The 25,656-nt window shown below is 51.9% G+C and overlaps 13 protein-coding genes across 13 annotated transcripts; 3 read left to right on the top strand and 10 right to left on the bottom strand.

The window, feature by feature from the left end:
• Positions 1-498: 498 nt before the first annotated feature.
• C7974DRAFT_275760 (uncharacterized protein) lies at positions 499-1,345 on the top strand (the record flags this gene model as incomplete). Its single annotated transcript, XM_046137561.1, has 2 exons — positions 499-1,060; positions 1,116-1,345. Coding segments are annotated over 2 exons (792 nt in total), but the record flags the coding sequence as incomplete, so codon positions are not given.
• A 121-nt stretch (positions 1,346-1,466) lies between these two features.
• C7974DRAFT_206295 (uncharacterized protein) lies at positions 1,467-3,333 on the bottom strand. The gene is made up of 3 exons (XM_046136865.1): positions 2,555-3,333; positions 2,025-2,493; positions 1,467-1,973 (listed from the first exon to the last, which is right to left on the bottom strand). Exons 1-3 carry the CDS (start codon positions 3,042-3,044, stop codon positions 1,493-1,495), a joined length of 1,440 nt encoding a protein of 479 aa, XP_045996506.1. The 5' UTR covers positions 3,045-3,333; the 3' UTR covers positions 1,467-1,492.
• A 1,484-nt stretch (positions 3,334-4,817) lies between these two features.
• C7974DRAFT_396598 (amino acid/polyamine transporter I) lies at positions 4,818-7,269 on the bottom strand. Its single transcript, XM_046142092.1, has 6 exons — positions 6,557-7,269; positions 6,384-6,507; positions 6,264-6,336; positions 5,487-6,214; positions 5,338-5,439; positions 4,818-5,288 (listed from the first exon to the last, which is right to left on the bottom strand). The coding sequence occupies exons 1-6, from the start codon at positions 6,772-6,774 to the stop codon at positions 4,956-4,958; spliced, it is 1,578 nt and encodes a 525-aa protein (XP_045996505.1). The 5' UTR covers positions 6,775-7,269; the 3' UTR covers positions 4,818-4,955.
• Positions 7,270-7,833: 564 nt separating this feature from the next.
• C7974DRAFT_206270 (uncharacterized protein) lies at positions 7,834-9,354 on the top strand. Its single transcript, XM_046136864.1, has 3 exons — positions 7,834-8,147; positions 8,198-8,302; positions 8,354-9,354. The coding sequence occupies exons 1-3, from the start codon at positions 7,983-7,985 to the stop codon at positions 9,248-9,250; spliced, it is 1,167 nt and encodes a 388-aa protein (XP_045996504.1). The 5' UTR covers positions 7,834-7,982; the 3' UTR covers positions 9,251-9,354.
• A 282-nt stretch (positions 9,355-9,636) lies between these two features.
• C7974DRAFT_473022 (major facilitator superfamily domain-containing protein) lies at positions 9,637-11,878 on the bottom strand. The gene is made up of 2 exons (XM_046146551.1): positions 10,666-11,878; positions 9,637-10,616 (listed from the first exon to the last, which is right to left on the bottom strand). The coding sequence occupies exons 1-2, from the start codon at positions 11,546-11,548 to the stop codon at positions 9,703-9,705; spliced, it is 1,797 nt and encodes a 598-aa protein (XP_045996503.1). The 5' UTR covers positions 11,549-11,878; the 3' UTR covers positions 9,637-9,702.
• A 334-nt stretch (positions 11,879-12,212) lies between these two features.
• On the bottom strand, positions 12,213-13,785 carry C7974DRAFT_206233 (SGNH hydrolase-type esterase domain-containing protein). Its single transcript, XM_046136863.1, has 3 exons — positions 13,510-13,785; positions 12,521-13,458; positions 12,213-12,467 (listed from the first exon to the last, which is right to left on the bottom strand). Exons 1-3 carry the CDS (start codon positions 13,678-13,680, stop codon positions 12,248-12,250), a joined length of 1,329 nt encoding a protein of 442 aa, XP_045996502.1. The 5' UTR covers positions 13,681-13,785; the 3' UTR covers positions 12,213-12,247.
• A 750-nt stretch (positions 13,786-14,535) lies between these two features.
• C7974DRAFT_434726 (DNA polymerase-like protein epsilon subunit C) lies at positions 14,536-15,058 on the bottom strand (the record flags this gene model as incomplete). Its single annotated transcript, XM_046145008.1, has 2 exons — positions 14,536-14,795; positions 14,851-15,058. 2 exons carry the CDS (start codon positions 15,056-15,058, stop codon positions 14,536-14,538), a joined length of 468 nt encoding a protein of 155 aa, XP_045996501.1.
• Positions 15,059-15,762: 704 nt separating this feature from the next.
• C7974DRAFT_396592 (uncharacterized protein) lies at positions 15,763-17,138 on the bottom strand. The gene is made up of 4 exons (XM_046142091.1): positions 16,863-17,138; positions 16,790-16,808; positions 16,627-16,731; positions 15,763-16,577 (listed from the first exon to the last, which is right to left on the bottom strand). Exons 1-4 carry the CDS (start codon positions 17,065-17,067, stop codon positions 15,779-15,781), a joined length of 1,128 nt encoding a protein of 375 aa, XP_045996500.1. The 5' UTR covers positions 17,068-17,138; the 3' UTR covers positions 15,763-15,778.
• Positions 17,139-17,274: 136 nt separating this feature from the next.
• Positions 17,275-18,516, top strand: C7974DRAFT_206199 (uncharacterized protein). The gene has a single exon (XM_046136861.1). It carries the CDS (start codon positions 17,305-17,307, stop codon positions 18,376-18,378), a length of 1,074 nt encoding a protein of 357 aa, XP_045996499.1. The 5' UTR covers positions 17,275-17,304; the 3' UTR covers positions 18,379-18,516.
• On the bottom strand, positions 18,443-19,608 carry C7974DRAFT_206202 (uncharacterized protein). Its single transcript, XM_046136862.1, has 2 exons — positions 19,236-19,608; positions 18,443-19,189 (listed from the first exon to the last, which is right to left on the bottom strand). The coding sequence occupies exons 1-2, from the start codon at positions 19,524-19,526 to the stop codon at positions 18,656-18,658; spliced, it is 825 nt and encodes a 274-aa protein (XP_045996498.1). The 5' UTR covers positions 19,527-19,608; the 3' UTR covers positions 18,443-18,655.
• Positions 19,609-20,805: 1,197 nt separating this feature from the next.
• Positions 20,806-21,483, bottom strand: C7974DRAFT_414210 (uncharacterized protein; the record flags this gene model as incomplete). The annotated part of the gene is made up of 1 exon (XM_046143790.1): positions 20,806-21,483. One exon carries the CDS (start codon positions 21,481-21,483, stop codon positions 20,806-20,808), a length of 678 nt encoding a protein of 225 aa, XP_045996497.1.
• An 811-nt stretch (positions 21,484-22,294) lies between these two features.
• C7974DRAFT_456032 (uncharacterized protein) lies at positions 22,295-23,472 on the bottom strand (the record flags this gene model as incomplete). The annotated part of the gene is made up of 4 exons (XM_046145991.1): positions 22,295-22,695; positions 22,754-22,789; positions 22,836-22,845; positions 22,897-23,472. 4 exons carry the CDS (start codon positions 23,470-23,472, stop codon positions 22,295-22,297), a joined length of 1,023 nt encoding a protein of 340 aa, XP_045996496.1.
• Positions 23,473-23,979: 507 nt separating this feature from the next.
• C7974DRAFT_206176 (uncharacterized protein) lies at positions 23,980-25,442 on the bottom strand. Its single transcript, XM_046136860.1, has 4 exons — positions 24,622-25,442; positions 24,563-24,572; positions 24,482-24,517; positions 23,980-24,434 (listed from the first exon to the last, which is right to left on the bottom strand). The coding sequence occupies exons 1-4, from the start codon at positions 25,207-25,209 to the stop codon at positions 24,025-24,027; spliced, it is 1,044 nt and encodes a 347-aa protein (XP_045996495.1). The 5' UTR covers positions 25,210-25,442; the 3' UTR covers positions 23,980-24,024.
• Positions 25,443-25,656: the final 214 nt, after the last annotated feature.

Genomic DNA, 25,656 nt, shown 5'->3' with positions numbered 1-25,656 from the left:
GCAGCGACGAAAGTGTCAACAGCAGTTTCGATTGGTACGGTGTGGCCTTCGAAGTAGTGACACCAAGAGTCTCCAGACCTGCACTGAGAAGCACTCGCGGCAATCGATGCCCGTTTGTCGGGTCACAGTCTGTAGAAACCTCGATCCAATCCATGCAAATCATCTTCGACTGTACCTTATGCAAGTCATTGTTGCTAGCGTGTGTGTCTTAATGCAGTGGACATTACAACACACTCATTGTAGTTGCAGTGGGTCTGTCACTACAGTGATGCAGCTTGACTGAACCCCTGTCGCGCTAGCACCCCGCATTTGGCCCATGGAGTCCTGCCGAGGTTCGTCGCGACTCTCCACACGTAGATACCGAGAGTCATGTCTCAACCGGCATTGGACGCTCCTCATATTTCCAGCTCTCCTCATATGCCTCCCTGAACTTCGAGCAACGGCCTGATCCCCCACTACACACTCGTACCCACCCGCGCAACACGCACGACACGCACAATGACCCACGCAGCCTCTGCTGACGATCTTCGCGTTTCAACGCTCTACGACTTCTCCAACCATGTCGCATTGGTGAGCGGAGGGGCGACAGGTCTAGGCGAGATGGCCGCTCAAGCCTTCGTTCAGAATGGTGCGACCGTATTCATCGCTTCTCGTAAGGAGAAAGAGCTTAAAGCCACTACCGACCGACTGAATGCCTTGGGCCCCGGGAAATGCAGCTACATCGTCGGTGATTTGAAGGATAAGGCTGGCTGTCTGGCAGTCTGCAACGAGCTGAAGAAGCGCACCGATAGACTGACGGTCCTGGTCAACAACACGGGAGCGAGCTGGGGCGACGATTACTACAACTACCCCGAGCACGCATGGGATAAGCTGTATGATCTGAATGTCAAGAGCATATTCTACATGACTGTGGAACTGGAGCCGCTGCTACGTAAGGGTGCGAACGCTGATAGTCCTGGACGAGTTATCAACATTGCGAGTATGGCGGGTATCCAGACTCTAGACGTTACAACAGGCGCAGCTGGTGGCCTTTCTAAGCCCGGACACGGCACCTTTAGCTGTGAGTGCAACATTGATCTAGCTTTACCGTTTCCGTACTGACCATGGCTGCGTAGACGGACCTGCTAAAGCAGCAGCTATTCACCTCACCAAAATGACCGCGTCCAAGCTCGCACCCAAGAACATCATGGTCAATGTCATTTGCCCTGGAGTGTTCCCCAGTCGTATGACGAACTTTGGTCTCGAGAAGTTCGGCAAGACCCTCACTGCAGGACAACCCACAGGCCGCATTGGCAAGCCTAGTGACTTCGGAGGTTTGGTCTTATTCTTGAGCTCAAGGGCAAGTGCACACATGACCGGCAACGCAATCGAGATCGACGGCGGTGCAACACTGAGCGGATGGAGAGGATCAACAAACGGCGACAGTGGGAGTAAGTTGTAGATTGTGTGGATCTTGAATAGAAGCAGCTATTCGAATGAAGTTGACGCGCTCTCAGAAGCCCTGCTGACGATGCCACTTCTCTTCCCAACCCGGAAACCACGGACTCTCGTCCAACGTTCTCGGCTCCCAATCCCTCTCCACAATCCCTCTCTCGACTTGTTCCTTGTGGAAAGCTTCGAGCGCAGGCTTGACCACGTGCTCCGTATGCCACGAATTCTTGTAATCCATTAACGTCCTCTTTCCCTCATTGAGCACCTTCAATACTAGACCTGGTACGTAGGGCTCATCACGAAAGTCCTCCACGGGCGTAAAGAGTGCCTTGAAATTGAAAACCACACCGCCTGAGAGTGGGAGGCGACGTAGCGTCTGCCAGTCGACACGTAAGTGACAGCGCGACAACTCAAGGTCTGGCATTTGATGGGATCGATAAGTCTCGTGGCCATCGCCGGGCGGCATGAATAGAGGCTGATCAACTTCTAGACCCCACGAACCGCGCTGAATGGGTTTGTCGGTTGGCTTTTTGGCAAAATATCTATCGTGCATTGGTAAGTACATGTCTTCTGTATCATGCGAAGCAACATACCTGTCCATGGAGAACTGCATCTTCTCTTTGTAGTCCGGTATCGGGGCATGGATCTCGTGTAGATGCAACCCCATCTTTGTGCCGGCATTCCAGCCCAGGGCACTGCAGATGATGCCGGCACGGAAGATGTAGAGTCCAGTCTTCTCATCGCGCAACATAATCGCAAAGTCCTCTGGTACATTCTGGAAGAGCACGTGCAGAGGCGGTGTCTGCTTGAGATCCGTTTCGGTCTTCAGAATGGCATTGTGAAACACCGTTTTGGAGGCGCTGAGGGAGAAGTATTGCGGGTATCGGGCGCACAGAAATTGCAGCACCATCTCCATAAGTTCTTTGCACGCTAGTTCGGAACCTGGGAGCGCTTGTAGTACTGCGTCACCATGCTCAACGAATAGCTGCGAGCGCTGCCTCATGCGGTGTTCGTATGTGTTCTCGAGTTCTATCCACCAGTCCGGCTCCATCTTCGTAAGTGCTGTGCAAGTGATTAGTATGGACAAATTTTATGGACAAACTTTATGGACAAGTTCACCTACACATTGTCTGATGATATGCCCATCGGAAGGGTCTGTATGGTCTTGGGAGTGCCTTGTGAATGTCAAAGTTGTGGTATGGTGCAGGAAGAGGCACGCCACTCAGGGTGGCGTAGTCAGGGAAATCGCCTAGGGCTTTGATGTCTGCAATAGAGAACTCGCATGGCGTATATTCATCATCGGTAGCTTCAAGGTAGGACGTTTCGATAGGTAGAACATGTTTGGTCCAGTCCTGATGTGAAGCTCCTACTGCTTTAGCTAGAGTAGAACGCCGAGAGGGCGGAAATGTAGTTGAGTAGTCAGGAGCTGAGACACTTTGGGCTCTCTTCCTTTCTGGTGAGAACGATCTTGGTGGTGTTCTGGAGCCAGAGTCTCGGCGTCGTTTTAGGTGGAATCTTTCGAGGATGACGTCTCGCCTCTCGTTCTGCACGATAAACAATGTGATAGAGGACAGCACGAACACTGCTCCGAGTAACAGGAGTATGGTCGCCATTGTAGTAGCTGGCTGACCTAAAATCGGAGCGGAGATGAAGATCACAGTTGGAGGACGGTCGTCAGGAAGTCCACAGACCAGTTCATGCCAGTAAGATACTTGAAGTGCTGCCTTTATAACTAGTTTACGCACGAGGGACGGCTCCTATGTATGGCCCCGGTCTGGAGACAGTGCCTTATCAGATAGAGGAATATGATTGCACTTGCTGGTGTGGGGCTCACTCTAGAGTACGATGTCACACGCTCAAAGTACGTCAAAAGAGCAAAGATCTTAACCCAAGGAGAGTGAGGTGAGGTGCGGGCACGCGCTGCAAACGCAAGCCTCTAAGGCATCTTGACAGGCACTGTTATCTTGACCACCTACTTCGGGATTAGTGATTACCGTACATAGTATACAAGTCCCAAAGTCCTTGGCGCGCATCGATGGTTCGGTGCGGGAGGGGAAGTCAACTCGATAAGACAGGGCAGGGCTCCATGTATCGACGCTAATTTACCCCGCTACTCACTTCACAGCTGCCAGCCCAACATGACACGATCGCGATGTTGAACAAACATGATTCGAGGTGTAGCTATTCCAGAAGATAATTAAATCCATTATCGACTGATATCGACGATGGTTATCGAGCAATTTGCTAGTTGCTCCATGTAGCGTAAATCCCCTTTCATCGCTGCTTGATGGATATGCCCGACTTGCACACTGTAAAGATAACATTGGAAGACCGCATCAGGTCTTGGTTCTTCGACCTCAGTTGAGACTTTTTAGTCTCACAACATGGCTTGAGTATATTGCGTCTACTCTGGCAGCAATTCTTCGAGCTTGCTAAAGCTACATCAGGTTCCTGACTCCTGCCGTGGCAATCTTCCGACTTTGATGCCGTCCTGTCGCTATTTCGAGTGGTAGATAAATCTACTTTTGTATTTTCTCAACGACCTTGACTGAGCAGTTTCTTGACCCTAGTTGGGTAGCCGTGTAAGGAGCATCTTCACTAACCATCAGCTCCTCGCCACTTATTCTTCAGAACCACTACGTGTTCTTACGATAATGATGCAGTAAACGCGAGTCGATACTCGGTTCTTGTCACGCAACAGATCCTGTTTACAGAACCCTTTGACCTAGAACAATCATGGGTTCGGCAGTCTTGAGGTTCTTATACACGACACACAGTACGAGATCCTGGGATTAAAGAACCTCTTCATACGAATACAGTCCTAAAGGGCAGGTCGATTATAAGGTTATGGCTGTTGTCTAGTGGTATACAAAGGTATGTAGAAGTTTGAAGGTTTCTTCTTTCTGGCTTAAACTGAGTTCAAAGCAACGAGAATGGCGTTCTACTACCAATGATTTCCTCGCCAATCTGCGTAAGCATGAGCCCAATTGCTGCAGAGCCATAACCTCGTATATTGCCATATCCAGCCTTGCGAGGCTGGTGAGAAGTCAATATAGGAAACACCCGGTGTCATTGCGGGGATTCATCGTCCTCAAAACTTATAAAATTGACCCCTTTGCATTCGACAGATTGACATGTTTACGTCTAATAGCATTTCTAGCTATTGGGAAGGTAGCCGAGTTGTTGCTTGACAAGACGACTGACAACATCTGGATACACTTGCAAGCATACCATAGGCTAACACCTACAGTCTTATTGCACCCGAAAAAGGCTTAGTGAAGGCGAATTCCCCACCATACAGCTATATACTGTCGTTGGGGTGGAGACAGTAATGATTAGAGAATACCGGGACTACATACATATGTACTCCACTGCTCCAACTAGTTGACAAAGTCTCACGGCGTATGCTTGGGAAACGAAAAGATGATCAGCTGACTCGGACGTGAAAACACGTCGAAAAAGTAGCTGGCCGAGGTCACTGAATTGTCGATCAAGGTATACAGCGGTTATTCTACTCAGACCCACTACACAGACTTCCGCACGTATGCCACCGGTCCCGCATACACGTGCTTACCCTTGAAAAGGTAGTAAGCTATAGATAGCAACACCGTGGAGCCGAACATGAGGATACTCCAATTCATACCTGCTGCATTTGGCCGTGGCCCCATCGGCATGAACGAGAAACCAAAAACGAAGACGAGAAATACAATGGACGCAATGTTGATGGGAAGACCTGCTTTTCCCAGGTTAAACTTTGACGGGAGAAGTGGCTCGCCGCGAACACGCTTGAGAATGATGCAGGATATCGAAACAATGTAAGAGGCAAGAATAGCAGCAGTCGAGAGGGAAGCAATGTTCTAGACCTTGTCAGTATTTATCGAATACGAGCTGACTGATATGACATACCAGGAGGGCGGCGGTCGACCCGAGGTTGATCAAGGAGAGCAGGCATGAGATTGCGAAAGACAAGCAAATTGCGTTAACCGGTACGTTCCATTTTGGTGAGACCTATAGAAGTTAGGTACGCGAGTGTCAAATATCAGGGTACTACTTACGTAGGCAAAGGTGCTGCTGAACGGAACGCCCTGATCTCGGGCAAATGCGAAGAGCTGGCGGGAAGATGTCGCGGTAATGGAAAGATTGCAAAAGATTGCCATGGATATGACCAACACTCCCATGACCGTTGCTCCTGCGACCGACTGGGTGGAGTTGTAAAAGACGTAAAGGTACGCTTGCTTTGTAGGGGAGGCCAATGCGTCGTCGATACTGCCTAGGACAGAGCAGAACGTAATGAGCATGATGAAGCCCATCGAGCCGTTCACAAACGTCGTCCACAGCATACTTCTGGGCAACGTCTTCGAAGCATCTTGGAGCTCTTCCGACATGTGAACAGCAGCATCTGCTCCAAGAAGCGGCAGGACTACAGCTACGAGTCCAGACAGTGTGGCTAAACTGATAGAATTCCATCCGCCAAAGTCGTTGAAGGTAGTGAACGTCGTGTGGGCATCGGCTATTGGTCCAGTCACCCAGAGGACAACGAGTATCGCGAAGAAGCCGAAGATGTGGACCACTAGAACGATAGACTCAATGAGAGGTAATCTCCTGACAAAGAATGTGTTAAAGACGATGTTGAACGCGGAGACGGCAAAGACCAGCAAAGTGCCATGCCATGCCTGGAATTCGTAGTCCGGCTTGTTCAGTGCAATGAGTCCTTGTATCTGTGAACCAGCTAGGAACGCAGTGTTGGCCGCACCTGTCTGCCACCCAAGCACGCAAAGCCATCCTAGGGTCTGAGTGAGCATGACCTCATCCCAGCAACATACGATTCTTACCAATCAAATAGCTCAAAAACTTCTGGCTCTGTGGTGGAGCAAACTCCGAGACCCAGTGGTACTGACCGCCAGCCTGGAGGTGCATCAGCTTGCATACCTTGCAACAAGACAATAACGTACCGTCGGTGCCATGGAGGCCATCTCTGCCATGGATGTGTTGACACATATGAAACCAATCCAACATATGAGATACATCCAGATCAGCCCAGCAGTGCCGCCGTCGATAAGCCCAATAGCTGCAGTGCTACTTCTTATCAGCTATGCTTCTTCTTTGTAAGAACATGCAAACCTACCCAAGCATAGTCTCCCAACTGGACATCAAGATCATGGAAAACGCCCATACGGATACAAACCTAAAGTTGCGCCGCATCTCTTGCACCTTGCCCATCCGATGCATCGCATCCCTGTCTGCGGCCGTGCCTGTTGCCTTTGTGACAGTGGCATGTTGCAGTTCGATTTGGTCCTCACACGCTTGCCCACCAACGGTAGGCGTCTTGATTGGCTCTCCCATGATGAAGTATAGAAGAAGTTGCTGGGAAGATCGAGAAAGAAAATGAACTCATATGCCAATACTCGAGGGAAGAGTCGTCTTGAGTCGTACGACTGAGAATCCCGTTCCGCCTTGCTGGCACCAACAGTGAGACACAGACATTAAAGAGCAGGGGGTAGCGAGAGGCGTTCATGCAATGAGTTAGTGCAAGGTAGGTGTTACCGTCCCATCCCCTCGGGTTCATACCTTCGTATCTTTGACAGGAGTCAGCTCCGCGCGGACGCATTGCTCCGACTTGCTGAGAGCAAAGACCATTCATGCATGATTGGGCACCAGCTAGGCATTCTGGCCGTCTCTTTGGTTTTCCTAAAGAGTTATTCTCGTATTGCCTGTAGAGCGACGATCATATCCCGTGTCTTGTTGGACCCATGTTGATATCCCCTGCGGCAGTACGGTTCTGACAGTCCATTGGGGCGGCTTTGCTCCTTCTTCAGTGACGGTTGCACGTTAGTGATGCGGCCTGCGACAGTGGCTTGCGAAACAACTGATTGTTGCCGTTCGGTGCGCGGGCCGCTGCCGCCTCCGGTGGCCTCGCACCAGTAGATCGTTGCGGACGTGGGGTCCGCGGATGACCTCTGAACTCAAACACAATCACGGATCAATTAAGCGAAGCGACATTCGAGGGACCAAATGGGTAGCAGTGACCCGCGTAAGAGCAGGTGGCTATTATGAAGAGGGACCTGGGTACTCTTGCCGTCTGCGAGACTCTAGCCGCGTCCACGTGACAGACGTCGATCTGCCCCTGCGCCATCTGGACGTGTACCAAACTTGCTACATTACACCTGTATCGCAGTAGATGGAGCCCCATAGTAGCGTTCTCAACGACCCAACCTTTCACAGATGGCAGGAAAGCGTCCTCTGATGGGATCATTGCTTCGTAGAATCCTGCCAAGATTCCGACATTCACCCCCACTCGCTAGACTACGACAAGCTTGTATCAGACGGCACGTTAGCCCAGCCTCACGCTACATCCCGTCCGGTCTTTCATCCGATGCCCCGTCTGGGCTCATACCACTGCACCCGTCCGTAGGGATGTGGCTTACTGCAGGTCTCCTCGGTCAACGTCAAGCCAAGGTGCGAGGTCTAGGTGTCACCGCAGTACGCCCCTCGATGGGCAATAATTCATTTGAACGACCATTCCTTTGGACGTCGACAGATACCTCTATGCCATGTCGTTGTATCGCTTTGCTCCCAATACAGCAGACAATTCTTCTGGACAATTGTGGATTGCTTCTATTCTTTGCCTCATATACTGCACCTTGGTATTGATTGTTCGCCTACATATCAAATGGAGATTGTACGGAATGGACGACGCTGCGATCAGTTTAGCGACAGTGGGTCAACGCCTGGTAACATGTGCTCATTATGTACTGATGGACCATAGATTTTGCAACTGGGCGAAAATATACCGCTATTCATCGCCCTGAGGAATGGCCTTGGTACTTCAGAACAACAGCTTGATTCATCACAGATAGCAACCATAGGAAAGGTCAGTATGCACCACTGTTGTTGGGGGCTGTGATACTGACATAGTCGATAGGCTACTTTTGCAGGACAATTGTTCTTTCTCCTTACACTTACAGCATCAAAGCTCTCGATCGCCGCGTTGATGCTGCGTCTCTTCACTCGCGACATTATAGTGACCCGAAGAGCCCGAATACTCTGCCACACGACGATCGCCGTCACGTTACTCTGGGCAATCAGCTCCATCGTTGGCACAGCAGTATCCTGCAGCCCGTCTGATTTCGTCCGCGATGGGACAACAAGTCACTGCTCCAGACGACTGCATCAGTGGAAAGTCACAGCTGCCCTCGACATCTTAACGGAGCTTTCTCTCGTGCTTCTGCCGATACTGTTTGTGTGGCCAATCCAGATGAAACGCCACATCAAGGTCCAGGTCGCTGTGGCTTTTGGGTTCAGAATACCATTAATCGCCATTGCAGCTGTGCATCTACATTACGTATCGAGATACAACAATGAGTCCAATATGTCACAAGCCATCGTTCCAGCACTTGTGCTGCAGCAGTGCGAAGTCCTGTGGTCACTCCTATCCGCAACTATTCCAACACTCAAAGCGTTCATGCGGGCATTCAATTCCGGATTCGGTATGGAGATGGATGTATACTCTCCTTATGGCCAGAGATACGGTCCTCAAGGGAGCAAGATGTACATTTTAGGGTCGGTTCATGGTTCGGCAGATCGTAACACGGCCACAACTCCCGATGCATGTATAAACGAACACCAAGCGCGCCCCTCTTCTGTCGAAATCATACAAGGGGTAAAAATACACAGCTTGGATGAGGAGGCTTTTGATTCAGATGGGTCTGACAGGAGACCTATGAGTAGCGTCAACAGCGACAGTAGTCAAGACATGATCATCAAGCGGGAGACCACATGGAGTGTCTCCTACGAAGAGAGCAGCCGACAGGATTCGTGAGGCTCTCCTATATGTATCTGAAAATGAAACTATATTACAGCGACAATACAATCATACGCCTCCTGGCCAAAGTGAGGTGCTCCGCACGCGATCATTTGACTTTACACTATCCCGAGATAAGCTTCTCTCTGGAGTCCTGGCATCTCAACCACGCGTCATCGCAGGGAACGTTTCTAATCTAGCTCTGATGCACCTCAACGAACAAAACGGCCACCAAGTACATGACCAATGCGATATTCTATCGCTGTGTGCACCCTGTATATTTTTTTTTTTTCAAGATTTCAATGCATATTACTGTAAGTAGAGGTGCGGTGCTTATCACGTTCTCATTTCGTTGCCTAGACCTCATCGAAATTCAGTCCGTGAGATAGCAGCAAACGTGTGGACATGTTTCTGTAGATGAAAATGTTTTTTTGGTGGTCGGGAGCTGCAGTGAAAGCTACATAGTCTTCTCAATCAAAAACGCTCTGCCTCGACCATTTGCTTCCCCTTCTAATTCGCTTTCCATAGATATAGAACACAAATGGGACCGGTATCAGAAGTGCTGCAAATCCGCCAGTAATGCTGCTCGCCGGCCCAACTCCTATGTTATGATACATTGGAGTGACGACCAAGGGAAACGCACCAGCAAAACAACTCCTGAGGAAGGTATTCGCCGCAACCGCGGAGGCAGCATACTCTGTAAACGTGTCGACGAGGTAGTTTAGCGCTGCTTGGAAGATCGTGAAGAATCCGGTGCCCAGCATGACAAGACCGATAACAGGGGCAATCCAATGAAATCGCGGGTCCGCCGTCCATCCCATAACGAACTGCCCCGAGGCGAAGAGTACAGACCCCAGCATCATGGGTGGAAGACGCTTCTCCGGCACTGCGCGGTCACCAGCTGCATGATACGCCTTGTTGTACAGGATTTGGTTGTACGAGTTTATTGCACAGCCGAAACATGCTCCGAGAAAGATGGCCAAGAATGGAAGGGTGGAAGACACAGCAGACCAGCCTCGTAGCTCACCGAAGATGATGGGAATGCCGCCAAGCTGCATGTACAGAATACCGTAGCAGAAACTGGCGTATAGCGCAACGAGGAAGCAGATGGGTGTCATCAGGAGCTGCACCGGGCGAACCAGGAACTTGCGGCAGAGTTGAGAGAAGCTGACATCCCACTCCTCGAACTTGGCGTGGAGTGCCCAGTTGCCCGTTTCGTGGCGCAGGCGGCGTGCCTTGTAAACGAGAAGCTTGGGCGGGTAGCACTCATCGATGAATATTACATCGACCACGAGAATAGCACCTTGTATGATGCCAGTGAAGTATTCAGTCCATCGCCAACCGAGAGAGGGGTTGGCAACAAAGGCTGCGGATACGATAGGTCCTGAGAATGGGGTTAGCCGATGCCCACACGTATATGAGAAAGTACTTGCCTAAGCATGGACCGCCCACAACAGCCATAGCGTAGCCAGCAAGCGCAAGCGCTCTCCAAGCCGGACTGAATAAATCACCCAACACACCACCCGTATTCGTAACCGGCGCACTGGCAAAGAACGCTCCAAAGAAACGAGTTATCATCAGCGTCTGGAAGTCCTTCGCTACCGCACTCGCAAAGCTAAAGCACATCGCAACAAACATGGGACTCAGGACAGCCAGCTTCCTGCCAAAAACTTCCGACAGAGGCGCCCACAGCAGCGGTCCTGTACCAAAGCCGAACAGAAATAACGTCGTACCCAGCACAGCGACCTGATTACCAACATGGAACTCCTCAGCAACCTGCCGAGTTCCTGCACTGTACGCAGAAGACGCCCATGTCGCAGTCATGGTCGTCATACCGTACATCATAGTCGTAAGCACCTTCTTCTTGGTCGGCCAGTTCATGGGTCGGTACGGATCGTCCGGCCCGTCAAAATCGACGAGCACATCTGCGGTGGTCTGATGGTGCGCCAACGGGTGTGTGAACGGTGCTGTGTTCGTCCGCGTCCGCAGCCTTGACAGCGCTGTATCGCGTCTCGACAATGTTTTCGAGATGGGTGCGCCGATACCGGTGGTCGTTGCGATGGGTTGTTGAAGTGGAAGAGAGTAGCTGGCTCGGCTGCGTGATCGGGATATGCTCTTCTTTACTTCTCTGCTCGACGGTCGATGGCCGTCATTGTCCTTTTCATCTTCGTCGTCGAATTCCGAGTCGGAGGTGTCTGAGCCGGATCCTCTTCTCCTCCTGTTTCTCGGCTTTCGCTCTGGTTCGATTGCTTCTTCTAATTCTAATGACGCGGATCGATGCTTCTGCGCTGAGCTTGCGCTTGGTGCTTCTGACATTGTGGCGCTCGTGTAGGAGCTCACAAATAGAGTTGTGCTGATCAATAAGTAGGTAGCAACGGGTTCGAGCGTCGCAAGAGCACGTGCTGAGCGATTTCTTATCCTAGTGTTGCTATCCCAGTTTCCGGCTCTTTATGTACGAAGTACGATGGCGAATTCGATATAACTTGGCGGCGACAGCAAACAGAGAGTTGGGATCGTGAAAGACCAATGCTACGTGTCAACGCTGATGTAAATCCGACCTTCAAGATAGTGCGACTGTCAAAGATCTTTAATCTAGAGCACTCCGTCGCTATCAGCATTGCGAAAGGCTTTCATATCTAGTTGAACATGACGCACTGTTGCTAAATTCGACGCTAGGAAATACAAGGCCGGCCAGGGTGCTGGTTATATCCGTGCATTTCCGGCCGGAAAACCACAGGACGTTTCTGACAGCTTCATGGCTTTCGCCTCAAACATGCTGATAACTCCGTGTGCTAGTTGCATGACAAGCAAATCTTTTCTTATTGTGATGAGTCAAGTGATATGCGCCCTTTGACGTTGAAATGTGGCCTTCAGGTTTAGCTCATTGATCATCCGTGACATCTCAATAGTGCTATTCCTGCGAATAGTCTGGTCATTTCGAAAGAATCCTTTCCAATTGCAAAGAACGAATCAAGATGATCGCAAGCTTTTTGCGCTACGGATCCTCGGCGTCAACTACATAAACCCACCGACACCATCCTCAAACTGGCCGAAGATCTCCACGGGGAACTCATCTGCCAAACGCTGATATCCAAGAGGGCCAGGATGCAAATAGTCCCCAGAATCGTACTGAGGAGCAAGTTGACTCGGGTTACTCGGGTCAGCAAGGAACTTATCGAAATCGGCAACTGCATCAAACGTCCCAGAATTGCGAATGAAGTCGTTGATTTTCTGCCTGCAACATTGTTAGCAACAACGCTCTCCACTGATAAACACGCATTCACAAACCTCGTCGCCTCTCGAACAGGATTCGAATAACTTGATGACGTGAAGTTACTCGGAGCAGAGAACGGCGTGATAGTGGCGCCAAACACTGGGATACCGTGTGCGTGAATCAGCGTCACGATCTGCTTGTAAGCCTGGACGAGATCCTCGTACACTGCGTTCTGCACCTCTGCCGTCGGCGCTGCCCCTCCAATGTCGTTCACGCCCTCGAAGACCATTGCATACTTGACACCAGGGTGCGCGAGGACATCGCGGTCAATGCGGCCGAATGCGTTCGGGCCCAAACCATCGATCAGAACGCGATTTCCGCCTGCTGCGAGATTGCCCAGAGAGATGGATTTGGTGGCATTGTTCTTTTGGAGGCGAGCGAGGAGCAGGTCCGGCCAGCGTTGGTTTGTATCGGGGATAGAGCCGCGGCCGTCAGTGATCGAGTCGCCTACAATCAGCAAGCTACCGATGCTCTTTGGCGCCCATGCTTCTACGCTGGAGAGGAAGTACCAGTGTGCTGCTGATTGCGTGGCAGCATCTGTGATGGCGAGCTGCGCTGCATCCACAGCGTTGCCAAACTGCCACCAACTGGTCGTCCTGCTCCCAGGATGGCTGGTGATTGTATTGGTCTTTTGGCCTGCTGCAAGATATGCGGTTACTGTGATGACCTGCTTGGCCTTGATAGCGAAGTTGAGAGGATCAGAAACGGCCAGAGCTCCGTTAGGAATGCTGATTGAGTCCTTTCCAGAGAAGGTGACTTTCTGCAATGTCTGAGCCTGGATCTGATGGATGCCCGCAGTATTGTTGGCAGACAGAGCGACTGTGACCGCTGTAATGGGTAGGTTGGAGCCTCCGAACGCATTGGAAATTTTGATGCGTATCTGCGAAGCGTCCGTTGTCATGTACAAAGTCTGCCTGACCGTAGAGTTGACGAAGACTGCGCCGGTTACATTCTGTGGTTGAAGTCAGCAGGTCCATACGTGACGGAGTTCAATTGCTCTTACGAAAGGCGCTGGAGGGAGATTGGCAGGCTCTGTGTTTTGTGGCATGCATGCCCATGCATCGACCCAGTGTCCATTGGGAGGGTTTGGGCGTATGGCCTTGTCATTGGTAGTTTGCCCTTGGACAGACACAACAGCACCCGCCAACACAGTACACAACTTAGCGAACAACATTGTGACGAACAGCAGAGCTACCTAGTGACTCCAGCTCCATAACTGCGGGGTGGCTATTATATCGTCTCGCGGCAAACTGCGGAGATTAGACGCTAACGTTGGAACTGGTGATGCAATTTGGACCTTTGCCAGGGTTCTGGCTGAACACGGGAGGATCTGCAGCCTGTGCCTGAGCTTGCGACCGAAGTGCGGGTGTATGGAGAAGGACGGCTAAATTGCACCGGACAAAATCCTGGGGTTGTTCCATAGAGCCGCATCACGAATGCAGTTGCAGGGTGGTTTAGCCGCATCGACCGCCTGACCAATCATAATTTGGGTGAGTTCGAAGTATAAATACCAACGATCGCATTTAGAGAAGCTCAACTGCGGCTGCAACAATAGCGGGTGTATTTCGAGAACTCTGCGCTTCATCACGTTATGGCGGAACAGAAATCGGGGGCGCAAGTAGTGTCATCATATTTCATTGGTATCATCGCCTTACGAGCAGACTGAAAACAGCAGTCCGAGTAATTGAGGCGTTCTTCATCGCATCATCATGCGCTTATGATATGTCGTCAGGCGCGGGAGGGGTACATTACCCGATCTCATTATCCCTATTGTCCCACCAGATAGCCTTGTATGCGGTCGGTGCGCAAAAGCTAATTTGTAGAGTCCGCCATAGGCATTCGGGGTGATATGAGGAGCGGCGAAGATAGAACGGGCGTACCATTAGGCTTGATGGCGCTGGAGAGGACTCAACGGATACAGTTCTGACAGCCTTGGACTCATTCCAATGCTGCGCGAGAAGAGTTCCGCACGCGCTCGCAACACCTAGCATGCCTTCAGAGGATGGAATACAATCTTCGCTTGGGTAGTTCAGAAGTCGTCGTCATCATCTGCCTTCTTTCTGCGACCGCGAGTCGCCTTCTTCTTTTTGCCATCGTCCATCGCATCAGCCTCGTTCTTCTCGGGCGCGTCGGCAACCTTCGATACAATGTCGTTGAGGAAGTCGAATTGTTCGTTCTTGACTATGGCTTGCTTCAGGTGGACTGCGCCGACGCGTTTCGAGTTGCGCTGCTTGGCCTCGGCGGCTGCTTTGGTGACGAGAGAGATCATGAAAAGCTCCAGAGCCTTCGCTGCAGTGGTGTTAACAATGATACATGCGCGTGGAGTATGCTCAGTACAACTTACAGACAACTACTGGTGTGACCTGCGCAACTTTTCCGACGTCATCATCGGCCTGCATAATGCGCTTGATGCGCGCGACCGGAAAGTGATTCTTGATGATGATGCTATCCACGTTCGGCGGGAGCATGGAGCCTCCAGTTGATCCATTGCTCATCTCAGGCATCTGGAGAGCCGCGTGCGACGCGTCTGGTATGTAATCCGCATCTTGCATCTTTTCTTTGCGCCCGCTGGTAGCTGCGTACGGTGAATACGGTGATGTGGTGGGTAGCGATGAACTGGACAGGGGCCGGGGGTTCTGGAGTACGGCGTGCGAGACTGATCCTCGGTAGCTCTGGTGCTGGGGGTGTATGGGCTCTGCGTCGGCGGAGTGGTAGGAAGACAAATCGGGGGACTGTGGGGCCCAAGAGTCCATTGGCCGGGTATTTAACAGCTGCGCGTGGACAGCTGCTGCAATGCGATCAAAGCTTGTGGGTGGGTCTCTGCAATGCACACTGATGAAATGTTTCGCTGTGAGCGGATTAGACGGGCGGTGAGAGAAGGCAAAAGGCAGGAACAGGACTAATGGAATAGCACGGTGGATTCAAGCGGGGCAGGTGCAGGTTTTATGTGGAAGGCGCAGCTGGTGCCAAGTCTTCGAGAACGAAACCATTCGTGCTGCCAGTTTCTTTCTCCAGCTGCGCGTTTGCGGCAGTGGACGGCAACTCAACCAGCCAGAGACTGTTGTGATGCGCGTTTGCAGCAGTGGATGACGATACGAGCAACCAGAGACTGCTGCGATGCCAACAACATCGCAGCGCCTTGCCCTCTTGCACCGATGAAACCCGCCCTGCGGTCGAGGTTGATCTTTGTAGTGGGTACGGGGAATCGCTGACGGTCATAACTTGATCTAATCTGACACTGAAATACACTCAATTATATCCTACAACATGTTTCACTCTTCTTTTGTAATACTGCCGTCATCCTGGTGACCTTCGCGATTAGGCCCCTCTCTGAGCCACGTGCTAGCGAGGTTGTTCTTAGGGTCTTCGTCCGAGTAGCCACGCTGCCGCCTAACATCAAGCACAGCCTTCCTGATGCGATCAGTGCATTCAATCCGTATTCTGACAGCCTCGTCCGAATATTTGAGCGCCTCGTTCAGGACGCCGATATCCAGCGTCCCGTTCTTCTGCTCTTCCTTCTCGCGCAACTGCCTCCACCTAGCGCGCAAGTCTCCAAACACCTCTTCTGTGTTGAGCTTCTCGCCGAACGTCACCCTGACGTTTTGAAAGGCTCGTGGTATAAAGCGCGGGAACGTGCGGTCCTCGTTCATAATCTGGTCAAAGCCTTCAATGAAGATGGGTACAACATCGGGCATCGGTTCGCTCTCCAAGACCAAGCGCGAGACTCCCCATTTGAAGTAGCGCATTATACGCTGTTCAGACTGGTGTATCATGCCCTCTGGAAAGATGTGCACCCATGCATGTCGTCTGTTGATGTATTGCGAAGGCGCAGGAAAGGTGTCGGTGCCGTTCGTCGAGAAAGTAAGGTGACCACTACTGAAAGGGTCAATGAGGTCTGGACTCTTGGGAGAGTTGGCGGGTTTTTGAGGAAGATCGGCATTCAGGAAGGGGCCGCACGACAGGAGGCGGATAGCTTGTGTGATTGTAGGTTGGAACAGACCACCAAACTGTGAATGTGCGCTTCGATGGGTGGGTAATGTCTGGCCGAACGTGAAGAAGGTAGAAAGTCCTCTGCCATCATGTCAGCGGTTGTTACGTGCCTCCAGATACCAAAGTGTACTTGTTCGTGAAGCATAGATCGTAGCTAGCCAAGCCCCAGCGCAAGTTGTCCGGTTTGAACATATAGCTCAGAGGCATTATCCCCCATAATATGGGATCATCCATTCTATAACGCGACACTTGTTAGTCATATTCGAGTATTATCGTTGCGCCTCGGTACGTACACAGAAATGTGGTTCGATACTGCAGCCTGTTAGCCCTCGAGGTACTCATTTTCACACCAAAATGGTCGCATACCTGTAATAAGACCTCGTTCCCTTTCTTTTGGATCCTGCCTCTCATCGAGCAGCTGTAAGAAGCGCTCCATGCCATGCAGCTCAACCTTATTCAACCCCAAAAAGCCCTTGCAAAGTAGGCCCACCGCGCCCATAACAATGGCAGACGCCGCCCGCCATGGCGCGCTGGGAGCCTCAGGAGCCTCAGGCCGCTCCTCTGGTTGCATTGCTCGATGTTGCGATAAAGACAGACATGCAGGAGGACTCGGGTCAGGTGAATTGCAAGAATCGCTTGTGCTTCCGATCAGGCACGACGGCCGCCCGCGGTGACGTGCCGCGGCGCAAAACTTCGACAGGGGTCAGGGTTTACGCGCTCCGCGCAGCCACGTGTGGCGCTCTTTCTCGCGACTGGCTCCGTTTTCGTGACCTCACCCGTGATTTGTACATCAACTTCATACTTCATCATGCCGCCGCCAAGTCACGTTTTCTCTGCTCACGAGCGCAATGCTCTGAAGGATCGATGGGGCTCGCAAGCAACGCGCCTTACACGCGACTCCTTCCTACCATTTGGATCATGTCAACTATGTCTCCTTCCTGCGGTTGACCCAGTATGCTGTCCTTCGGGCGACCTGTTCTGCAGAGAGTGCGCCATGACCAACCTCCTTGCTCAACGGAAAGAGATGAAACGACTTGAGAAGCTTGCCGAGCGGCAGAAGTTGGACGAGGTGGACCAGCAAGAGCGAGAAGATGAATCGGCGCGGCAGCGTGCTGTGCAAGACTTCGAAGCAGTGCAGATGGGCCTTGAATTCAAAGTTGGCGCGGGATCGAAAGTCGTAGGGCGAGAAGGTGGAAAAATCATGGTTGAGCAGGAAGGGAGTGCAGGGAGCAAGGGTACGAAACGCAAGTTCGAAATCGACGAAGAGGAGCTGAAGCGCATTGCCTCTGAGGAGCGTAACAAAGCCAAGAAAACGCTCGAGGACGAGCGTAAAGCTGCGAAGAAAGAATTGCCGAGCTTCTGGGTCCCGGGTGAGACACCAGAGTCGCACCACAAGGGCCTCAGCAAAGCGAAACAAAATCCCACATGTCCATCCAGCGACCTCGAGCACCCACACGATCTATCACTGAAGACGCTGACAAGCGTCAATTTTCACGAGGAGAAGTCAGCAGAAACCGGCAAGACCGTTCGCACCTGCCCAAGCTGTCAAAAGGCTCTATCGAACAGCACGAAAGCTGTTCTCGCAATACCATGCGGGCACGTTTTATGCAAGCCATGTGTTGAGAAGTTTTTGAAGCCGGAGCATCGGCATCACCGCGATGCACACGACGACAGCCCGGACCCGGAGACCGTGCACTGCTATGTGTGCGACGCGGATCTCACGACGGCGCCTGAGTCGAAAGAAAAGGAGGGCAAGAAGAAGAAGAAAGACAAGGAGAAGGGCGTCAAGCCCGGGCTGGTAGACATCAGAAGTGAGGGCACAGGTTATGCGAGTGGAGGGAAGAGTTTGGTCAAGAGGCAAGGTGTTGCATTTCAAGTCTGAGAGGTACCTAATAATGCATATACTACCCTCCCGCGTAATAACAGTTGAAAAGCTTGCTTACGCAAGACTGCAGTCCCCAGTCAGACTAGCCACGCTCCGGTCCGAGCCAGTCTATCGCTATTATTCCTACGTTTCGCTATCATCTCGTGGGTATCAGTTTGTTACATCTCATCTCGTCTTCGCCACTCAATCATCCTGATGCAACGAATCCAGTCGTTATGCCCATTTGTGCCATTCACATCGTCGTCGAATACCGATCTCTCGGAGTCCTGAGCAGCTACCACGGACTGACCTCGAAGGCAAGCGTGATACCAGGACCTTCACGCTTACCTCCGTGGACCTCATCGTAATGATGCCGGATCGAGGTCGTGGTGTAAATGGCATCGAGGAAAACAGCCCGCTCCGGAAACATCGTCATACGTTGTGCGCAGAGCGTACGAGTCTTTCCGCAGCAGAGCTCGCCTTTGTAGGTGCAACAAAAACATATAATCAGAAAGTCTGCTTTCATCGATTTGCGATGGAGAAACGGCATGACAAGACAGCCAAATTCACCTTCCTTAAGCCAGGCCTTATTGCGCAGAAGCCGCTTCTGTTCGATTGACGATGGCGTAGGCTCATATTTGCACTCACCCCCGAGGTCGAAGCAGTGGCGAGCGAGATTGTAGACATCCAGGTAGGGTGCCAGTTTGCCGCAAGTGTCGCAGGTCGTCTGGCATATCTTCGCGAACAGTTGAGGGAGGGTGATGCGTTCAGCCGATCCCAGGATCACAGCCAGACGAATGGCGTTGGAAGTTTGGGTGCGTTGCATAATCTGCTACCGGTTAGCATAATCTCAGACCTTCGAGAGGCTTCCATACCTTTTTCCACTCGGGTAATGAGTCTACCAGCTCCCTAGCCGCAGTGCCAAGAGCGCGAAAGGCCAGGAGAGACTTTATGTCGAGGTGGCGTATGATCTCAAACTTCATTTCCGTCGGTAGCCAGAGTTCGTCAGGCTTGGTCTTAGCTTGACTGTTGCTGGCACGACGCCTGGAAGGGTAATCGAGCGGCACAAGCGTTTTCAGAAGCGAATGGTCGACAGTCAGTGAGCTGAAGATCTCGGATGATACGAGAGCATCCTTCATGAGGGTGGTTTTCGATAACGCGCTCATGATTAGTAAGAGGGTTTGGGATTGGTTGAAGAGTTTTGCTGCAATTGGTTGGAGAGGTTGCAATCGGTGGGAGAGTGCAATTGGTGGGAGAGTCTGCAATTGGTGGAAGAGTCTGCGATTGGTTGGAGAAGTTTTCACTTGTGGGAAGAAGTAGATGATGAGAGTTACAGAGAAGAGGCGTAGGGGGAAATATAAATACAAGAGAGAGCTAGGCCTTCAAAGGTACCGATATATTGTTGAAGAAAGAAACCATAGTTACGCATTCGCGCAAAGGAAGAGGATTGGGATCGACCAGTTGAACCCGCAAGATATGGACCCTGCTGGAATTCAATAGTAGTCACCAAACCAATTCTCTTCAAAGTATTATGAGCATTTTACCGGAATATATGATAAAGCGTTAGGGGTCTCTTCAGAAGATATACATTCAGCCGAGACCCTTAGTACTCATACCAGTTCACGGCTCCACGCCACATCACCAACCAACCAGGATATTCAGACACTTCAAGGTTCTTACGAAATTTCCCAAGCTATGGAATCTTATTTGTAAGAGCCTTTTTCACTGCACTGGGTCGACCTGATACACGAGATACCCAGACGTAAAATTCAGCCCTGAAAGACCCGGCAAACGGCAACTATTCAGTACGTACGGCAGAACAAGCTTGAGGCGCTCAGCTTGCTACGTTTGGCCAGCAAGGGCGATTCCGCGCTCTGGGTCACTTTCGAGCCTTCATTATCGACATCAAATACGCTTATGATCAAGAGAAGTTTGCAGACCACAACTTTACTCCACCACATGGGCTTTTGGTCTCGAATAGGAGAAAATTTCTATCCACGACCTATATATGTTTTCACATCCATTACAATCCCTTTGGCTGGATGAGACGAGTTCAGCCACTTACGACTGATCTAAGGCCCGCACCGAATCACTGCCTAGACATTAGTTCGGGAAGGCTTCACGCGGCCTGCATGTCATCAGATTGACACAACAGCATATGGTTTTCCTTTGGGGAGGCTCCGTCTGATCGAAATCACCACCACCTAACGATTCCATGACAAGCCATGCAAGTTCTACATCCAGGACGCACTCCCGGCGGACTAAGACTGCCACGTAACAGAAGAAGCCTGCTAATCGCCAAAATTGTACCTTGTCGTTGTAGCGGCTACTCCAACTTGCAATTCCACACCCTATGGACATACTTCACTGTCCTCATTCCTATTTCCTCCCAACATCAATCTCCAACCACCTCCCCCAACCCTTCCTACCCGCCCAAGCCATGTCCTAACAGTCAACGCCATGCACCTCCCTCAAATGCCTGCGATACTCCCCCCTGCAAAGATACACCGCCCACGGAAACGGCCCCGACGAATCCGCCCCCCAGTTCTCCCTCTGATGCCTCACAACCCGCTCATCGACATCGCCATCATCCGCGCGACAAAACCCACACCGCACCACCGTCTCGCCCACACAGCTCTCCGCGCTCAGAAACGGCGCAAGCACGAGCGTCAACCGCCTGTGCTCACTGTTAATCACCGGCGGCGGCACGACGCGCGGCTCCTCGCCCGCCATCACGGACAGCAGCTGCGCCAGCTCCGCTGCAGCGCCGCAGTCGTACATGCGCACGCGCTTGCTCTCGAGGTCCGGGTAGCGGGCTGTCGTGTAGCGGCCGGGGATGCTGCGGAAGCTGGGCAGGCGTGCGACCTGCGCGGGCGAGAGGCCGTACATGTACGCGACCATCCAGGCGTGCTGGGGGACGTGCGCGGGGTCGGGGCTGTTGCCGCAGGGCACGCAGAGGCGGGCGAGGGTGAAGACGTCGAGGTAGGGCGCGGGGTTGGTGCAGTGGGGGCGGTCGCAGGTGCGCTGGCAGAGCTTGGTGAATAGGGCGGCGAGGGAGAAGTGCTGGGCTGTTTCGAGGGCGAGGGCCATGCGGATAGCGTTTGCGGTGTCGCGGTACGCCATGATCTGGGGGTGTTAGTGAACGTGTGGCGTGTGGTGGGCTTGGGATATGTGCCTTTATGAATTCTGGGAGCGAGCTGGTTACCGCTCTTGCTTGTTGGCTGACGCGGCGGCATCGCAGGAATGATGCTACATCGAGATAGCGAAAGACCTTATGCTGGATCTGTACAGGGAACCGATCGAGGCTACCCAGGCTGCTTTTCGGATCTGATCTCGCTGAAGGGTGCAAATAGTCAAGTGAACAGTGATTGAGCAGCGTCTGTGGTGAGAGGATATTGTCGCGCTCGATCTCTTGCGGCTCGAAAGCGGTGTCATGCGTATGGCGTTGCATGATTGCAGTGAGAGGGAAATGAAAGCTGCGAAGAACTTCCTAGGCACTCGAGCAAACGGTTCGCTTCCATTTTAGGTAGCCGGCCGCCGACTCACCGACTTTGTTGAAGTGAAGGCATTGTTTTTTAGAACTCCAGACTGAAGGCCCGCTAAACGGGTACTGTCGCAATATATGGTGTATTATAATACACAGCAAACATCACGACGATCTAAACGGAGCCTGAGCCTGGAAGGTCAACTGATGAGCGTTCAATTACGTTATCTTTGGTTCTATGGACCATGCCTCCCTGGGGGAATCGTCCGACGGGCAAAGCTGTGGGAGGTAGCTCTCTGCCCACTACCATGTCCCTATTCCTGTTCGTAACTCGCTTGAAATCCACACACCATGCATATATCTTGCAATGAGATCTCGGCCAGTTGAGTAATCGCTGCTGGATTCAACTAGATGCAGATTGTCGGTGCTGGAGTAGCTTGAGACGGAGTCTTAGTCTTCCCAAGGATACCACTTCTTGACCAAGGCAATATCGCCAGCCGAAGGCATATCTCGCGGTGGGATCCTCTCCAACCCAGCCGTCTTGCCGCCTTCTTTCTTGTATTGGAGTAGTGGACACTGGTGCATATCTATCACACAGATGCTGTTGGACATGACCAATGAGTGATAAAGCATGATGGAATCCAGATCGAAATTCCCCTGGTCCACATTCTCGCCCCCAGGGCTTTTGAGGAACTGAGTGCCAAAGAAGTTATATTTGGTTGCGAAGTCGAAATCTTCACACAGCTTTGCAGACGCATCCTGTTGGCTCATTTTTTCGGCCGCCATCGCTTTGTCCAAGCAGTCTTGGTAGCCGATGACATGCTTGCATTGATACAGCACGTAGTCGTCGCCTGTCAGAGCACCAGATCAGCGTGGCCATAAGCCTAGTAGGTAATCAAGGAAGCTTACGGTCGCTTCGGTGCACCTCATGTACCAATCCAAGCACTGTGATTGAGTTAGCTTGTTACAAAGAGCGTTATGTTACACAAACCGTGTCCGAACTGTATCCGGTCAGCCGTGCTCAGAGTCAAATCGGGTCTTTGTTGACCTACCTCATGTACAGCATCGCTAAGGTTCGTCTCTAAGCCTATCTTTACGAAGTTTCGTCCTGGTGTTGTAGACTCAGAACTGTCGCTATAGCCAATACTAGACAATGCCAACCCAGGGTCTTGGAAATATATGCTTATCATAAGGGCGTCTCCAGGGACCTTGGGGTTCCAATTGCCGTCTGGGGTGTGGCAGTACTGAAGCACGCGTTTCTTTGGGTCCGGATTGTCGTCGTGGGTCTCGTGCCATGCCAAACTATGACCAGTCTTCGCGCTGGCAGGAGTCCCGAGTTTGTTGCCCCATACAGTAAGTGCAGGCATAACATGGGAGCAGTGAAGTGCATTTCGTGCTTCAGGGCCACTGTAACAGTATTTGATCAATCGATACTTCACGTTGTTGAGTTTGACTTGAGGCCATGGCTTCCGATGACCTAGATGGAAGAGACCGGCACCTCCGTGTTGTTCTTGCTCACCACTACCATCCTTCACCATGACAACGCGTTCATTCGTAGCGCAACCAGCGCTCACGAACGCAAGAGGCCAGAGGGCAATCCAAGTTAGAAGTAGGACCAGCGTACGCATGTTGAAGGTGCGGGGCAGGTGAGGAGCCCAAAGTGAAGATATCGAAAGAGCCGTGTATGGTGGAGCCGCAGAAGCAAGTGATATCCCGCTGTTCCGCTACGCTGAGTTAAACGGTGACATACGAGGCTGGGTTGTGCGAGGTGGTCTGGGCCTGGTGTGGCGGAGATGTCGGCGAAGATGTAGCGGGGGAAGGAGCGGTCTACGACAACGAAAGACTTTTACGTCATTACTGCCTCAAATTTCCAGGTGCGATTAGCTCAATACAGATAAACTAATTCATACGAACGCAAACGATGCCCCATAGCACATGTACAACCAGTGCTGTGAATCACAATGCTTGAATGGTGGCTATGGAGAGAGGGGATATGTTGTATCAAGATCTATTCCTGACATCTATTCCTAGAATCTATGTCTGCAGAACCGAGATAGGTGCGAAATTCTACGTCTTCGTGACCAGCAAGTGACCAAATCCACTTCTAACAAGTTTCTCTTGACCATGCCTTCTATGCCCAAAGCCCTGTAGCCACACTCCACCCAGCCCGCCGCTCCAACTTACGCCGCGGCCGGATACCATCTCTGAACAAACTTCGCGTCCCCGTCCGAAGGGTCTTCATTCAGCTTGAGTCTTTCCAAGGGCAACTGCTTGTTAGGCGGATCCCCACTGTACCGCAGCAGTACGCATACGGAAAGATCGTGCTCGCACGCCGGGGCGGAAGCAAGCAAGGAGTCGTATAGCATAATGGACTTGTAGTCGAATGGTATCGTGGGCTCGTCGTGGATGCGGCCGAAGGGGTCTTTTACGAAGTCCGAGCTGCCGAATTTGTAGCGGTCGGCGAACTCGCGGTCGTTGCAGAGCTTCTCGTGGGCGTCGGCGTAGTTGAGTTTATTCTCGACTCGGGCCAGGGCGATGGTTTCGGAGTAGTTGGGCAGACTCTTGCACTCGAAGTGGACGTAGTCGTCGCCTACCAGGGTGTCAGTGTTGGTTAAGATGGCTAGCAGTTTGGCTTACTGTCATGGCGGTTGTGTTCGTGGACCATACCGAATACTGGGATATGTCAGTTGAATTTCACTGATGGCGTTTCTAACTGACCATGGCCGAGCTATTTGTCATTGTCAGCTGCAGTATTTTTGACCACCTATCGTTGTTACCTCATGTGCGATTGTAGCGGTCGTGACATCAGGGCCTATATTCATAATGTGATAACCGAACAGGTCCTTCTCCCGCGTGGGATCGTATCCGACTGTAGAGGATGCAGATTTGCCTGCGTTTCGATCGATTCGAATGGCAAGAGTGTCATGGGGCACATTCTTAGAGTCCCAGTTCTTATCTGCATCGTAGCAATACCTAGGCTGGCGCTTCGAGCGGTCAGGGTTGCCATCGCTAAGTTCCTCCCAGTAAAGGTTCGTCGTGCCCTTGAAAGCCGGTGAATCAAGCTTCTGCCTCCATTTGTCAAAGGCGTCCCTGAACCGGGGGCAGTCAAGGTGATCCCTGACGTGTTTCTCGCTGTAACAGTACTTGACTATGCGCATCTTCCGGCCTTTCCTGTCGACTTCGGGCCAGGGCTGCTTGAAGCCAGTTGCGAGTTCGCTAGCGGCGCCGTACTGCACCAGTGCAGCAGCCACATCGGGAACGAGAGTTGTGTTCGATCGGACCGAGCATTCAAAGCCATTACGACGGGCGATGATTGAGGGTAGAAGAGCGAGCAGCCCAAGGCAAGCGAGCAATACACGGCGCATGTTGGGTGTGAGGAGTTGAGCGAATGGTGGAGCAGTCGGTGAGGTGCGAGAAATAGTGAAGGCTGTCTATTGGGACATAAGTGGGGTCAACAAACAGGCACATGCTCACTGTCTGTGAGCAGGTTGTCACCTTGGTGTAAAAGAGGAAGCTACGCACGGTCACGGCGAAAGACCAAGGGACCGCGTGCTGAGGTACACTTTTTGATTACACGCGCAGAGACGCTCACCAATGCTTCCAAACGCCGCATGCGACTCCGCCGTCATCATGTACAGCTCAGAGTCACTGCAATCGCGATCGTTTCAATCATCTAGTCTAATGCAAGGCATGACAGTGCGTAAAAACCTCCCTCTCAGGCTTACAACTTCGCTGGGTCTTGGATAGAACAAAGTGCTACGTAGCCAACGACAGTCTCTCTTCCCTCCGTGGTGGTCGTTCAGACATCAACG

Source organism: Boeremia exigua (genome assembly GCF_020726555.1).
Source record: "Boeremia exigua strain MPI-SDFR-AT-0100 chromosome Unknown C7974scaffold_7, whole genome shotgun sequence".
Lineage (NCBI taxonomy): Eukaryota > Fungi > Ascomycota > Dothideomycetes > Pleosporales > Didymellaceae > Boeremia > Boeremia exigua.
Note: the sequence above shows the minus strand (reverse complement) of the source record. Positions and strands in the feature narration are given on the sequence as shown.

What these genes read in the sequence shown, in the direction of transcription:
- C7974DRAFT_206176 (XM_046136860.1), bottom strand. Translation starts at nt 25,209, where the DNA reads ATGCGCCGTGTATTGCTCGCTTGCCTTGGGCTGCTCGCTCTTCTACCC. An exon ending in CGAACACAACCGCCATGACA is followed by an intron (nt 24,435 to 24,481) that starts GTAAGCCAAACT and finishes ACACCCTGGTAG; the next exon opens with GCGACGACTACGTCCACTTC.
- C7974DRAFT_206295 (XM_046136865.1), bottom strand. Translation starts at nt 3,044, where the DNA reads ATGGCGACCATACTCCTGTTACTCGGAGCAGTGTTCGTGCTGTCCTCT. An exon ending in GGCATATCATCAGACAATGT is followed by an intron (nt 2,494 to 2,554) that starts GTAGGTGAACTT and finishes TCACTTGCACAG; the next exon opens with CACTTACGAAGATGGAGCCG. An exon ending in ATGCAGTTCTCCATGGACAG is followed by an intron (nt 1,974 to 2,024) that starts GTATGTTGCTTC and finishes AATGCACGATAG; the next exon opens with ATATTTTGCCAAAAAGCCAA.
- C7974DRAFT_206270 (XM_046136864.1), top strand. Translation starts at nt 7,983, where the DNA reads ATGTCGTTGTATCGCTTTGCTCCCAATACAGCAGACAATTCTTCTGGA. An exon ending in CTGCGATCAGTTTAGCGACA is followed by an intron (nt 8,148 to 8,197) that starts GTGGGTCAACGC and finishes GATGGACCATAG; the next exon opens with ATTTTGCAACTGGGCGAAAA. An exon ending in AGATAGCAACCATAGGAAAG is followed by an intron (nt 8,303 to 8,353) that starts GTCAGTATGCAC and finishes CATAGTCGATAG; the next exon opens with GCTACTTTTGCAGGACAATT.
- C7974DRAFT_206233 (XM_046136863.1), bottom strand. Translation starts at nt 13,680, where the DNA reads ATGTTGTTCGCTAAGTTGTGTACTGTGTTGGCGGGTGCTGTTGTGTCT. An exon ending in ATCTCCCTCCAGCGCCTTTC is followed by an intron (nt 13,459 to 13,509) that starts GTAAGAGCAATT and finishes CTTCAACCACAG; the next exon opens with AATGTAACCGGCGCAGTCTT. An exon ending in CCTGTTCGAGAGGCGACGAG is followed by an intron (nt 12,468 to 12,520) that starts GTTTGTGAATGC and finishes ACAATGTTGCAG; the next exon opens with GCAGAAAATCAACGACTTCA.
- C7974DRAFT_396592 (XM_046142091.1), bottom strand. Translation starts at nt 17,067, where the DNA reads ATGCAACCAGAGGAGCGGCCTGAGGCTCCTGAGGCTCCCAGCGCGCCA. An exon ending in GATCTATGCTTCACGAACAA is followed by an intron (nt 16,578 to 16,626) that starts GTACACTTTGGT and finishes ACATGATGGCAG; the next exon opens with AGGACTTTCTACCTTCTTCA.
- C7974DRAFT_473022 (XM_046146551.1), bottom strand. Translation starts at nt 11,548, where the DNA reads ATGTCAGAAGCACCAAGCGCAAGCTCAGCGCAGAAGCATCGATCCGCG. An exon ending in TGTGGGCGGTCCATGCTTAG is followed by an intron (nt 10,617 to 10,665) that starts GCAAGTACTTTC and finishes CCCCATTCTCAG; the next exon opens with GACCTATCGTATCCGCAGCC.
- C7974DRAFT_206199 (XM_046136861.1), top strand. Translation starts at nt 17,305, where the DNA reads ATGCCGCCGCCAAGTCACGTTTTCTCTGCTCACGAGCGCAATGCTCTG.
- C7974DRAFT_206202 (XM_046136862.1), bottom strand. Translation starts at nt 19,526, where the DNA reads ATGAGCGCGTTATCGAAAACCACCCTCATGAAGGATGCTCTCGTATCA. An exon ending in CATTACCCGAGTGGAAAAAG is followed by an intron (nt 19,190 to 19,235) that starts GTATGGAAGCCT and finishes AACCGGTAGCAG; the next exon opens with ATTATGCAACGCACCCAAAC.
- C7974DRAFT_396598 (XM_046142092.1), bottom strand. Translation starts at nt 6,774, where the DNA reads ATGGGAGAGCCAATCAAGACGCCTACCGTTGGTGGGCAAGCGTGTGAG. An exon ending in AGTTGGGAGACTATGCTTGG is followed by an intron (nt 6,508 to 6,556) that starts GTAGGTTTGCAT and finishes GATAAGAAGTAG; the next exon opens with CACTGCAGCTATTGGGCTTA. An exon ending in GGTCGACCGCCGCCCTCCTG is followed by an intron (nt 5,289 to 5,337) that starts GTATGTCATATC and finishes GACAAGGTCTAG; the next exon opens with AACATTGCTTCCCTCTCGAC.